Raw genomic sequence first — 15,264 nt, forward strand, 5'->3', positions numbered from 1 at the left:
ATTAGGGTAAAAAAATAATGGAGCGGCGGTGGAGAAGAAGCTGAGTGTAGAAAAGAAATGTATCTAAAACTAAATGTCTCCGCTTCCTTCTAGCTTCTGTCCTAAATTTGCCACTTCACAAAGTTCTGATATTTGAATACATGCATAATTTTTTAACACTCTCAGCTACCGTATCTAATACTCTCTACCTTCGCCCCTCCATCATGCTTTGACCTTAAGAAAACTACCCTATTTGTGCAGAACAGAAAGTGTTGACAGGTTTGAGCAGGTGTATTTTCATCACAAAATCAATGCTGTGTGCTAAAGCTACTTGTAAGATCATTATAATTATTCCAAAATCGCTTTTATAATTTGATATTTTGTCTTGGAGATTATTGGTGATCAACCACTTTCATACAGCACACTACATCAGCCTGACATTAATGGGCTGGGAAATCAAACCTCGAGATTCCTCTCCTTCTCGGTGGTAACTTATATATAAATAAATTTAAATTATAAATTTGGTAGAGATTTTACCTAACATCCACATCAAGGTTGCATTTCTTATAACATCTTGATATTCCCATTCAAACAATGCAGAAGGTTTGTATCTCTCTGCAACAAAATATCGTAGAATAATTGAAGTTTATTATAGATTATCATAAAACATAGAGGAATTTTAAGAGGATAGGATACATTGATTTTTTTGAAATTTATAGATTTTTTGCAATACGGTAGTAGTTTATATGTGTTGAAAATCACAAAGATTAAAATTTTCGTTACATTTATTCATTGGGTTTGTAGAAAAATTACAAAAGATCTAAAAATAAAAATTGCAACATGCCCACAAAATTTTATACTTCAATCTCCAAAAATCGCATTGAAAAACCTTTTATTAAATAGCGAATTCTTAGCATAGTCATTTGAAAGGAATACCTTAAAAGATTTCACATTCTGCAATATCACGTAGACAATTTTCACCAGTTCTTAAATCTATTTTTAGTAACTATTTAAAACAATAAACTTACTATAAATTCAATTCAAGTTTAGTTATATGCAGGTTATCATGAAAGAAATTGAACATTAATTACAATTTGATATCTACAGCTCGATTTGACGTAAAATATAGCTACATAGAAATATTAAAGTTATTCTCAAAATACCCAGCAGAATGATAAATCCATGTTCATTGGTGGAACAAATCAATTTAGTCTAGATTTATAATTACAGAACACGGTAAATTCAATGAATATGGCCTCCAAGACTCAATCAAGAAGTAAAAATTAATAGTCACCAAGGACTAAAGGAATAAGCTCAAAAGTTCAGTACATTCAAAATATAAAACCATAAAACATATATGGGAATCAGTAAACTGTAATATACTGATTAGTAGATTAGTTTATTATTATACCGGTACTGATTTAGTGTAGGCTACAGTAAAATCATAAATCGAATGCAACATCAACAAACATTTTTTAGATATGATTCATAATGTGTAATTGAAAGAATTCCATCAATTGGATTCCTCCCCTAGTCAAACCTACTCCTGACTAATGCTCAAAAGGGATAATAAAAACTCAAATTTCAAGAACAAAAGTTTCAAACTTAGAAATCGACTTTTTTGATAGGGCTACTCTTAATTATCTAGAATAAAAATAAAAAATCTAGGTACTTTTTTCAATTGTTTACTCAAGTTACAACTGTAATGTCTGTTGAAACATGCTGTGAGGGAAAAAAATTGAATAAGGGTACTTGGATTTTTTATTTTTATTGTTGATTAGAAATCAAAAGATGGTAATTCAGAAAAATCACCAACAATCGAGTCTCTATCTAAAACAACTAATTCTGTATCCCCCTCATCATCACTATAATTACTAAAATCTTGAGGAATGCATATAGTCTCAGGCACATAATCCTCAGGCTTCTGCAGAGACAACCAATAGGCTGCCACTTTGGGATTGAAACATTTACGATAAGCCAAACAATTCAAATGTTGATGTTTTTCGCTTTTCACCAATATAAACCCCAGACCCGCCAACGCAAGTCTCCAACTTTTCATCAGTTTCGAATTAGCCGATGCATGTTTAGAATCTGGCGTGATTATAATTAACAAGCCGTTCGGCTTTAGAAGTTTGCACGCTTTTACACAGCAAGTCCATCGTTGTTTCTTACAAGGTAAGTACTCTAATAGCAGCGAAAACACCACGACATTGAAGTAACTCGCTGGTAACTTCTTGCAGGGAGATTCTGTTGTTGTAATTGATGAGGAATCAAAATCTATGTCTAAATTTAAAAAATCGCACTGCATGACATCCTCTGTTGCAGGCACTAAATCAACAGCGATTACATGATCAAAAATATCAAAGTTTTTAAAAGGATTGTAACAACTACCAACATCTAGTAAACATAATTTGTCACCACTCTCAAGTTCCTTATCACAATTATTATTTTCTCTATACAAATCCTGTTCAAAACTCTCTTCACTCAAATCAATTTTCTTGAAAACTCTGTGTAGATTCTCTTCCCTCTGTTCTGCTCTTAATTGTCCGCCATTTTTGAAATATTCAGAACAAAATTGCACCACCCATTGAATTCTGGAGACATTCTTGTCGTTTTTATCCCAGTGCTCTGTGGCTAGCTTGTGCATGGCTGAGGCGTACTCCTGGTCAAAACAAAAATTTGCATTAAAATTTTTCACAAATATTCACCTCCAGTAAACAAGCATTTATAAAACCAGTCTATTATGATAAAATGATTATTTACTACAACAGTGAGAAGTGGGAGAAAAGCCAAAGAAAAAGTAGGAAACAATGTCAGTTCAAAAAAATCATAAAAAATGAATCTTTTGACACTATTTATGTGTATTTGTACATTATTTACAAAGAATAACAAGTACTCTTTTTTAATTTTAAACACAACTGGTTTCAGCCGATCACGTTATTATCAAGTGTGTTAATGATTAATATATAACTATATTAATGAAAACTATTGAATATAACTATATTAATGAATAGATAAATTATTGCTTTCAATAAATAAATTAATATGAATAGTTTGTAGCAGCAGCTATTTCCACTTGTTCCCTCTATCAGCAAAACTAAAATTCAAACATTATATTTTTGTACCATCAACAAAAATTTAGCCACCTTCCTGACTGAGATAATGGCAAATTTAAAGAAGAGGAGCAAGTGAACACACTCTCCCTGCAATGACATATGCAAGATTTTAATAAATCATATTTTTGTGGCACCAACAGAAAGTTTTGTACCACTTCCCTGACTGAGATAATAGCAAATTAAAGGTCAAGGACCTTTCCTTTATATTAAAGGAATATAAGGAATATGTTATAAAGGAATATTTCAACCAAAATAGCAAGTAGACACTCTTACCCCGCATTTATGTCATATGCAATATGAATAGAAAATATGTTTTACCTTTTTGTATCATCAAAATAAATACCACCTCCCAAGCTGAGATAAAAGTAACCTAATGTCGGGAGCAAGTGGAAAATCTCCTCACGCATGTTATATGCAATATTTGAATGCAACATACGTCATCTACACTCCGTTTTTTTAAGATGTTTATAATATCAGCTAATACAAAGTGCATTATCCAAGCCCATAAAAAACTCAGCAGGCCAAAATTTCAATACATTTTTATTTGCATTTAATACTGTGCGTGAGCATCTAATTATTATTATTATTATTATTATTATTATTATTGTCATTTGTTACGTGAAGCCACATATCTGAGCAGAGCTCAAGTGGCATGTAACATGTCATGAACATTTTTCTATGCAAAGTGTATGCATCTGCATAAACTCAAAGTATGAAGGCACCACAACATTCCTCCATTGTATAGGGACACGCTTCCACAAGTACATTAGTAATTGAAGACAAGAAAAGCCTATGACTACCACATAACCGTATTCTTTCAGGTAGACAATTGAAGAGCTTCAGTCCCGAATAATATGGTCCTTTTTCCAAAAGTGTCAGTCTGTGAGCGGGGTACTGATATACAGCTGAACTCTTTGCTCTTGTGCTATAGCCATGGCAAACTACATTTCCTTCAAATCTCTCTGAATTTCTGAAGACAAAATTTACAGTCTCAAGGAAGTGCAATGCTGGGACCGTGAGAAACCTGTATTTTCTAAAAATGGGCCTACATGAATTGGATGGCCGCAAGCCCTCCAAAACACGAACAGCTTTCTTTTGCATCTTAAATATTTTATATAAATTATTTTTACTATTCCCCCAAAAGAAGATGCTGTAGCGTATTAGGGCTAAAAAATATCCATGATACACCTTCTGAGCTGTCCTTATAGTGGATGCAGTCCTCACAGTTCTCAGTGCAAAAAGTGCATGATAGAGCTGTTTTATAAGTTTTTCCAAGTGTTTATCCCATTTCATATGTTTTTGCAATTCCACTCCAAGAAAACTAGTCACTTCAACAGACAAGCACTCCCTCCCATTTGAAGCATTCAGGTTTAAAGGTTCAGCATGATGTCCCGTCACGGCAAACCTGATATAGTTGGATTTAGTCATATTCAACTTCAATGCATTATGACCAAACCAATTGTTGAGTTGATGCATAGCCGTTTCAGCCCTAATCATAACTTCGCTATCATCCTTCCCAGTAACCAGAACCGTTGTATCGTCAGCATATAAAATGAGCTTGCCATCTACATTATTTGGCAGGTCGTTTATAAATAAATTGAAAAGAGTCGGTCCAAGCACAGAGCCCTGTGGCACACCTTGCTTTACTCTTTCCCATGCTGAAAATACCAGTGAACTCCCATTACTCAATTTAACTGACTGATATCTATTTTCCAAATAGGACACGAAAAATTTCCCTGCACTACCAATAAATCCATAGAATCCAAGCTTATTCAACAACAGCTCATGGTCTACCATATCAAACGCCCTGGATAAATCGCAGAAAAGCCCTAAAGCCTTCCGCGATCCATCCAGAGCATCTATTAGGCCTACACCGTTCACACGGCACTAATTGTCGCGACAACTGAGATTCCGAGTGGTGGGGGGCTCGCTGGGCCCAATTGACTGTCCATAGTCTACTCCCGGAGACAGTTGAATTTCGGGCCAATTGTCGGGACAGTTGGCAAGACAATTGGTCTGAAGTGTTTATACGAAGACAATAATTTCATGCCAGTCAGTTGCCTTATGACAATTGTCTCGCCAATTGGCATCGTATAATCTAGGCTTAATTTCTAATGTTTAGATTCCATCTATCATTCACAATTAACCATCTCCAGTTCAAAACTTCTTTTGATTCTTCCAATCTTTGAAGAAAACAATCTTCTCTATTAACTATTGTTGATATTTTTCCATTGACATTCTCCTATAAACTAGTTCCCAACCCAACCCTGTCAGAGTCACTCTGAGAGTGACTCTTCCCGATCTCTCTCAGAGGCACTGAATTTTCTTTTGGTGATACGAAAAAAGTACAGAAATATGGAGTATTAAAATTTTGCATATGACATTGCGGGGAGAGAGTCCACTTGCTCCCCGTCCTTAATTTTTTTTATTATCACATTTATGGAGGTGATACAAAATTGTCTTTTGGTGGTACAAATATGTACAAAAATATGGCGTATTTGAATTTGTTGATGGCGGGAAGCAAGTGTATATAGCTATGAAAAGCATTTATCAACTCCAAAAAAATGTGTAAAAAATCTGGTGTGGCGCACTCACACAACTTTCCTTGCCGTTATGAAAATTGATCACCTGACGCTAGTGTTCCCGCGCATCTCAAGTCTACTATTCAAAGATTTGAGCCAGCTGGTGACAGGGCAACAAGGCTGGAGACACACGAGGTCTGCTATCTCTTCATAGTGAATGATTTAATAGAATCAACAGTTGCCAACAGTTTGCAATTGAATAATCTTATTTTCTCGAATTTCGAGCTTATTTTCAATTTTAGGTGTAAATGTTACTGAACATTAATTGTAGAGATTCTCATGCTTAATATTTTCCACTCGAAATTTTTCGTTTGAATTGTATCTGAAGCCTGATAATTGAGAATCTAAAATCAAACTTTGCATAGATGGGGCGGAGCTCTTGAAATATTTACAGATATGGGACTTGTGGCAGTTGATAGAGATATCGATGACTATTTCAGGTATAACTTTAATCAAAATCGTTGGAGCCGTTTTCGAGGAAATCACGAAAAACCCTGTTTTTGACAACATTTTCGACATTTTAGCCGCCATCTTAAATCGCATTTAATCGAAATTGTTCGTGTCGGATCCTTATATTGTAAGTACCCTACGTTCCAAATTTCAAGTCATTCCGTTAATTGGGAGATGAGATATCGTGTACACAGACGCACATACACTCATACACACACACACATACAGACCAATACCCAGAAACCACTTTTTCGGACTCAGGGGACCTTGAAACGTATAGAAATTTAGAAATTGGGGTACCTTAATTTTTTTCGGAAAGCAATACTTTCCTTACCTATGGTGATAGGGCAAGGAAAGTAAAAATGTTTCAATTCCAAAAATCTATGAGTAAAGGCACAAATCATGAAAAGATCATTGCCTTCAATTACCTTCAATGTATCTTCGTCTTTCACGTGCATTTGCCATGCTTCATCACCTCCTCTCTCTCTTGCCGCTTTTCTCAATTTGACATGAGTCTCCTTGATTGTGTTGGCCAGGTCTTTGTGCTCCTGGCATGCCATCTTCTCCAACTGCAATTATTACAAAATCTATAAGAGATTTGGAATTTAAATAAGACAGTGATATTATTTATGGAGTATTGTCTACGTAAATGTAACGAAATTTACAACTATGGTTGAATTAAGAACTCACTGAGCTCTAAATAACAATTGGAAATATCACCGGCTGGGGTTTCTAGCTGTGTAAAGCCCAATCGCACAAAAGCCTGTTAAATTTTAATCATGATTAAATTCCACGAGAACCAATCAGAGAAGGTTTTTCTGAGAAGAAAGATTCTCTAATTGGTTCTTGTGACATTTAATCGGGATTAAAAGTCAACAGACTTTTGTGCAACAGGGTGTTAAACTGCTTTATTTTGTAGATTAGTGTAGATGAGTTGAGGGCAAGAATTAGGACACTGCTCCCTTAAGGTAGGCACACACAGATTGTCATCGGATGGACGGCACGCATCGGACAATTAGATTTGCATTGTTTGACAATTAGATGCATTGTTTTCAATTGGAGTGCGCATACCTATACGATGCGGATAGAATTGAAAACAATGCATCAAATCTAATTGTCCGATGACGATCTGTGTGCGCCTGCCTTCAATCTGTGCTACCTCCAGATGTTACTTATGGCTCAGTGCATGAGATTCTAAAATAGAATTTCTAGATAATTCTGAAACTTCTGCAATTAGTTTCAATTTCAAGTAAGAACATAAAAAAATTCTATATTTGACAATAATAATGCTATAATTTGATTTTTTCTCGTATTTCCATCAACTTTTTTAAATTGAAAGTTATGAATTCTATAATCCTGTGTATAGTAGTGTTTTTAAAAGGAAAAATCATAGTAATTAAATAAGTAATCTTTCACAAGTGTTTTTTTTTTTATAAATTGCTGTAGAAAGGGGTTAAACATAGCTTTGATTTGGACAATATTTGTCTAAAAGAATTAAGGTTGTGCATTCAATAATTTAAAAAAATTCTTTTTTCTTTTTCTAATCTATTGGAAGGTTCTTAGGACATTATCCATGCAATTGAAATATTTTTATCAGCTTCTGTTAGCTAACAATAGGGCTTCAAAAGTCACTTTTTTGAGGCAGATGGTACACATACCCTACAAAAACTACTGGTCAGAAAAATTTGAGAAAAATATGCAAGTCTCCTCTTCAATATAGCAAAAATTACGTCAACTTTGTTTTTGAAAATCTGAAAAAAATTAAATTTTTATGCATTTAAAACTCCTTATCACATTCAATGTTCGTTCTATAGACTTCAAATTCATAGCAACTTGTAGCGCTGTTCTTGATGAATAAAGTTGATGCTTAAACTTCTTTTATAGACACAATAATAGCCGCTGGTATGTGTACCTTTAAAGCACGGTTTTACGCCTGCTATGCTCGGGCAGCAAGTGAATAGTACAGCTGGAGCGATCTAGCGGAATTAGTTTGTCCCTAGAGCTAAGAGCTCAAAAAATGAAAATACTTGATCCTCTTTCCTTCATGTAATCTTTGACCAAATTAAAGATTAATTAAAAGTAATTTAATATCTGAGCCATCTGTAAAACATAGTGCTGGTTGTTAAATTTTAATCGTGATTAATTTCACGAGAACCATTCAGAGAAGCCTTCTTTTCGAAAAAGCCTTCTCGATTGGTTTTCGTGAAACTTATCACGATTAAAATTTAACTGGCTTTTGTACAACCGGGCCCTAATGAAATGCTAATCCAGTGTTGTGCAAACCCATCAATTGTGCAAAATTTCGAACAAATACAGACTCTATAATGCCGCGAACAGTAAGGCTCAACTCACACTTACGCGACTCAGGTCGAGAAGAGACTCGACTCTAGTCGAGAGCATGTGTTTCCAGATGGTGACACTCAGACCAGTCGATTCTAGTCTCCGCGACGTCACCCATTTGAAAACACATGCTCTCGACTTGAGTCGCGTAAGTGTGAGTTGAGCCTAACGTTCAAAAATGTCCCGTTTTCCTGAACCACCCTATACTCGCCTATTGCTTGTCGACAGAGTTCATAAGACAGGTGTAGGCAGCACTGATCTTATCGTCGAGTTCAGTCGGATTGCTAACTAGTCGACCCAACGTGGTGGCGTCCAATTCGAGCAACATGCCTGTCAGCTGACTGGCCAACTGCTCGTCAGCGTGTCTCTCACACACCAGCTCAAACAGTTCTTCGCCGAATGCTTCCTTCACGTCACCCTGCAATTCAAATCAAATTCATTCCCGTAACATACAAAATAGAACAAACTAAGATACATACCAATTTAAAAAAATCTGGTGTGGCACTCTGAAACTACTTTCCTAGTGATAACACAGTGGAACCTTGATACTGGGGAGTCCGATGGAAGCAAGCATTTAAAATTCAATTTTTTGTCATAGAATTACAATCAAGTAGAAAAAATGCAATAAAGTACAAATAAATCCATGAACTTGACCTGTAAAACGGTTTGAAGAATTCGTGTTCAGAATTTAAAGCTGATTGATCAATTCTCTCCAAAGTTCTTGTCGAACGTACAATTTTTTCTTTTGAGTTGGGATTTTGTTGAGCGTGTGTGTGTATGTTTATAAGTTTAGAAAAGTTGAGTCATTTTATTCACTTAGACCCGGTTGCACAACAGCCGGTTGAATTTTAACCGTGATTAATTTTACAAGAACCAATCAGAGAAGGCGTTTTTTAAAGACGGCTTCTCTGATTGGTTCTAGTGGAATTAATCACTGTTGAAATTTAACCGGCTGTTGTTCAATCGGCAATTAGTCTTCTTATCTATTCTGTATTATTTAACAAATAGGTTCTACTCTTTGTTTCTAAAAGTTATCTACTCATCTACATATCTATTATCTGTTATGATTAAATTTTCATTTGTTTCCATTATAATGTAGTGTTAGTATGCAATGGGTCTTGCAAGACCTGGCAATACATTGTCATTTGTGATAAACAATCAACATACAAACAGACAGAAAACGACTTTTGGGCTCTAATAAGTCAAAAGTGAGAGCTTCGCTAATGCTCGTTCAATTATCTCGATACAACGTTAAATATGGAATGTACAACACATTGCAAAAGGCACACTAGTGTTTAATGTCAAGTTGAGCTTAGACCACAAACTCAAGTTCTGCCGTAAATAGAATGCCCAAAGAAACGCGCGAATCTCAAAGGAATGCTTGAAAAATCACGAGGTCTATACTAAATCGGGGTGTCGTTTAATATGAAGGTTGAAAGCTATGTGGACGTTTCAAGGGACTGCAGAAAACATTCACTATAACGGGGTTTACTATATCGAAGTTGTGAGGATGCTGTGTGACAAGTCACATCACAATGTAAATGAATTTATGAGTGAGCATTTGAATTTTTAATACGTTATAATGGTAGTGTTTGATTAGCAATGGTATTGCTATCCTTGTCTATCATTCAACAAAGCGGATAGCGCTATCTCTTTCTCGCTTTGCTCTGTTGCCAGATCGTCTTTTTAACAATGTAGAATTAATAATTAACAAAATATTTCATCTTGATTATGAAAATTCGTTATGAAATTATTGAAAAATATAATTTCTTGCTTAATAAAATATAATTGATTATTTTAAACGAGAATAAACAGTTAATATTACATCATAAGCCTGTATCAGCTACAGGTTCAAATGATTGACTCATACATTCACTGGGGTTAAAGGTAGAGTCTAATTACCCGGGGGGTAAGCTGTACATGAAGAACATGTAGACTGCATCTGGTTCATTTCCAAAATACTTTAAGGTCTTCAGTAAGTTAAGAGATAACTTTTGATTTTTGACTGGGAGTTGTTAAAGTTGCTAGCGTCTATAGAAGGCATTGACAAGACAGAGGATCGGCAACGTTGATCTCCTATCTTTCTCCACTGCCATTATAACGTGGACCTCACTATAGAACCAGTCACTGGATCGCTGCCATCTGAATAGTTGTGTGTTGATTTACGTCTATTGAGTTTTCTGACGCTATCGATCTCACGATGTGGGTTATGGATGAAGCACAAGTTATTGATGGTTCCACTGTATTTTATCCGATTATCGGAATAGTACCATATGAGGTACATCCTCCTCAAAATTACAATTAGTAACATTCACATTATAAATTCAGCACCATTATATCACTAACCTTGCTGTCTTTAAGGCTGGGCAAAGGCTAAGAATAAACTTTCTACTCGTGATATTTTTCAAAGTTTTTCGATTTGTATATCATCAAGCTATCAAAATGAAAAAGTTTTCTCAGGAAAACATATTTCTGATCATTACTTTTTAATAGCCTATGGTAAAACAAAAATTTTCTGAAAATATCAATTTTTGAAAAATGTATTCATTTTACCAAAAATAAGTCAACTGAAAGTTATTTTTAGTGAATTGAATAACTATCTGAAAAATTGATATTTTCAGAAAATTTTTGTTTTACCAGATCAACAATACCATGAAGAATCTATCCTCTAAATCTCATGGATTTATCTCTTACCGAATTTGAAATGTTCTGTCCCAAAAATTACAACTTCAGGCGCTCATATCTCAAAAAGTAATGATCAGAAGAAAAATGTTTTCCTGAGAAAACTTTTTCATTTTGATAGCTTTATGATATACAAATCGAGAAACTTTGAAAAATATCACGAGTAGAAAGTTTATTTTTAGCATTTGCACAGCCTTAAAGCAGATAGCTCTACCCTTATCTACCCACGCACCGTTGTCAAATACTTCGTAGGCTATGAATAAATAAAAAGAGCTACCAGAATTTTTCAAATAAATTTTAAAGCAAAAACGTATAATGTTGGTTCTTAGGGGAGTGATCACTCATTGGTAGACTGCAAATTTGGGAACACTCCTACGATGCCGCATCCACATGTTGGCCCAATGAAGGCCAATGACGACCAGCACCAGTGTGTGGATGGGTGGTTTGCCAGCGCTGGCCTTCATTTACCTACGTAGAATTACTAGGCTGGGCCAGCTTACTGGGCCAACATGAAGATGCGGCATTAGAACCAATAATAAAATAGCACAAGGAGTACCTTATTATTTTATCTACCAATGTTATTGCATTAGTGTCATTTGCATTGTAAATAAATATGTTACTCACTTATTTTATTTCAGTCCAGCAGAGCATGGACATGATTGCCGAGCATTCATTGGAAAAGAGAGCATTATAACTAGCCTACTGTATAAGCATAGAAAAAAGATGGCATAAGAATATATCCCATGCTATGAGGAACAAAATTTGGTATGATGTGATGTGATATATGATCATGCCATGATGTACCAAATTTCACTGTTTGTTCTAGCCGATTATTGTCAATTTTTACTGTATTGGCCTGGTGAGAATGTATGAACGGTATAGTATGAGAGACTACCAGCGTCATTTAGCTTCACAAAAAGAAACTACGTGGAGAATCGGCTTGAACGGCTTGAGTGAGCAGGTGGCTGCTCTACATTGGGGCAGAGGCTTCGGAGGCTCTCCTAAATTCGCCTTATTGATGAATATTTCCTTTGTAAATGCCAGCATATTATTTCACTTATTCATCCGTATTGTTGTTTTCAATTTTTTTCCCCACACAATATTGAAATAATAAAGTTATGACTGCCGAGTGAAACCCTTAAGCGCCTTAGAGCTGAAAATTATTATTATCATTAGTATGTTTATACTGCAATCTGTAAATTACATTTAATAATTAAATCCGCGACCAGATTTCCAATTCACAAAATAATATTTCAAAAATTGAATAGGTTTTGATGTCATGTATGATAAATCATATAAATATATATATTTTTCATATTTTATTTTCAATTCCAAACTATGTTCAAGTATCATAATTTCCTCAATTCAAACCAGTGTATTTTAACAGTCTGATTTAGTTCAACTCCTCCCTGCACACGGACAAATCATCCCCGCAGGGAGTATATTCTTTATAATTATTATTGTTAAACTATTATTTTGTAAATATTTCTTTTTTGATGAATAAATTTGAATCTGAACAAACAATGACATTTGAAACATAAACGCTCTATACTAAGCAATATCTCCTAATGCTATATTTTCTCTATGCTATAAGATGAACATCAAAATTCGAATCAGAATAGTGTTGTGATAGAATGTTACCTTTGTAAACTTGATGTATTCCTGCTTAGCTCGGCGAACGGCTTGCTTCAGACGTAGAGGATCATTAATCAACGACTGAATCGTGTCATAATCTAATTCCAAGAGCATGCCCGTTAACTGAGCGCATAATTCAGAATCTATGTTTGATACAGCCACAAACAAATCGTCGCCTAGTAATTGCTTTTTGAGTAGTTGACCTCTGAAATAGATGAGAAAAAATATTAAATAGTCTGAAAACAATTACAAGCGCGGCAAAAACAATGCTAACCAGTCGTAAAAGAAATTAACACAAACTGTATCGTATTCTACTTGGCATAAATTCCGGATGCTCAATTTTCAAAGCAGATAAACTAATTAAAATTGTTGACCGAATGTTTGTCGAATTAATATCAGGGTGTTCTCACATTGAATGCGTATTTGTCAGATCATGCAAAAGCCAAAAAACAAAATCTAGAAGGTACCATTGAAACACGTTGTGACTATTGACTTGCATGTAGCTCCTCACTCTGAACGCAACCAGCAAGTGCATGCGTTCAGTGTGAGTGTTCCTATGACCACGCTTGGTCATGCATAATAGGCCTCTGATTGGTTCTCATAAAATTAATCACGATTAAAATTTGTGCAACCGGCACTTAAGCCGGCATCTTTTGTTTTTAAAGGCACATCAGTAGCATAACATGGAATCATGAATTAACCAACCTAACCAATACAACATAACAAATAAACAATTAGCCTACTTGATAGAATATTAGAAAAAATTAAAAGCAATTGAAATTAGGTATCATTTCATTTGTAATCAGTTTATAGCCTTTGAAAATCTAAATTACAAACAAAATTACTGTAATAGTAAATAGGTTAGACCAGCTTAACTTTCTCAATAAACCTACTCACGCTCTAGAGTTATCTATTCGTTCCTCTAATTCTTCTTCATTCTTTAACAATGAAATGATTTCACTATTTGATAAATTTTGAGACAACTCTTCAGCAATTTCTTTTGTACATAATATAGTTGACTTGAGCGAATGAACTTTAGCAGCAAGATGTTCAATTAGCACTTTTCTTGTTTCAAAGAGTGGTGGCAATTCCATCATTAGCGGAAAACTCCATAATACACTTGCATAATACTAGATTAACTCACGTAAATTAAATAATCATTAAAACGTCGTAAAGTGTTTGTTTTTTACTTTAAAACTTGTTTTAAAACCGTCAACATTACAAAATCACATGCAAACATAAACATAACCTATAAAGAACTTTAAAATTTGGACAAGCGCTCTGATTGGTTACATGATACTCGCTTCTCACGGCGGTAAATATGAACGGCATAATTATTTATAAAATAGAATAATTCTATACTTATATAAATAATTCTATACTTATACTATAATTATAATAGTATCTTGTTTTTGAAATAAAAAATAATAAAACGTTTTTTTGAAATTTATTTTTTAAAACCTAAAGATGGTGTGGAACTCTAAAACTAGTTGTTATAATTTTTGTAGGTATTTTTAATCTATTATTTTATAATTTAAAAAAGGCTACTATTATTTTATTTTATAAATAAAATAGATAGCTCTGAATTCATAAATTTTAAGAAGATACAAACGCCAAAGTATTTCATGAACCAAATGTTTTTTCAGTACCATTCATGTAAATAATTTTGTTTCTATCTAAACTTCAAATTTTTCTCTCAAAGGTAAATGTATGCAAATTTTTATTACCGTATATATCACTATTATTAGAATTTAGAATTAGCTGAGTTTTCATTTTAAATCTATTCTTTTAAGTTTTTTCTAGACAAACAATAAGCTTCGGTTGACGTGTGTGGTTCTTTGAACCTTTGGATCTTTGAATCCGTCCCTTCAAAAGTTTTTTCTACCTAGCTTTGTTTATAATTCATTGATTTGTCACCATCCAACAAAAATTAAAGGTCAACAGTCTATAATAAATTATAGTATAAAGTATTATCATTAGCAATAGAGCTATCAAAATTGCAAGTTAGACTATGAAACTCACAGCATTTAATGAATTGGATTTTTATTCAATATTAATATGAAAACTGTAGTTATTTACATATTTTGAGCTTTGATCAAATTATAAAAAAAATAAACAATTCTATATACTTCGTTCGACCCCAGGAAAATAAAGAACCAAGAGATCAAAGTAAAAACACATCTAAGAATTATGTAGGACTATTTCCTTTATTGTTGTGTCGGTGCAAATCAATTATGTATTTTTGGGTTATATTTTGTATAGATTTTTGGGCCGTCAATTGGTGGCTGTATCGTAGTTGTAATTATTAAATAATATATGGTGGTACGGTTGTGATGCAATCGTCGACTGATGGCTCGGGACTTTAATCTTCAATCTTCATTTGTAGGACCATTAACCAGCCAGATGAGCTGGGTTGGTCATCACGTCAAAAATACAATATCACACAGAAAGTTTTTGACAACACTGTCACGTCAAAAAAT

The 15,264-nt window shown here is 34.2% G+C and overlaps 1 protein-coding gene across 4 annotated transcripts; it reads right to left on the reverse strand.

The window, feature by feature from the left end:
* Positions 1-699: 699 nt before the first annotated feature.
* Positions 700-14,046, reverse strand: LOC111057609 (S-adenosylmethionine sensor upstream of mTORC1). Of its 4 annotated transcripts, none has more exons than XM_039429919.1 (5): positions 13,682-14,046; positions 12,791-12,989; positions 8,684-8,885; positions 6,556-6,704; positions 700-2,641 (listed from the first exon to the last, which is right to left on the reverse strand). In XM_039429919.1, exons 1-5 carry the CDS (start codon positions 13,879-13,881, stop codon positions 1,757-1,759), a joined length of 1,635 nt encoding a protein of 544 aa, XP_039285853.1. In that variant the 5' UTR covers positions 13,882-14,046; the 3' UTR covers positions 700-1,756. The 4 variants fall into 4 exon arrangements, with proteins under 4 accessions (XP_039285853.1, XP_039285855.1, XP_039285854.1 ...); XM_039429921.1 differs by having other exon boundaries at positions 13,929-14,026; XM_039429920.1 differs by having other exon boundaries at positions 13,678-13,803.
* Between the last annotated feature and the right edge of the window lie 1,218 nt (positions 14,047-15,264).

Source organism: Nilaparvata lugens, chromosome 6, assembly GCF_014356525.2.
Source record: "Nilaparvata lugens isolate BPH chromosome 6, ASM1435652v1, whole genome shotgun sequence".
Lineage (NCBI taxonomy): Eukaryota > Metazoa > Arthropoda > Insecta > Hemiptera > Delphacidae > Nilaparvata > Nilaparvata lugens.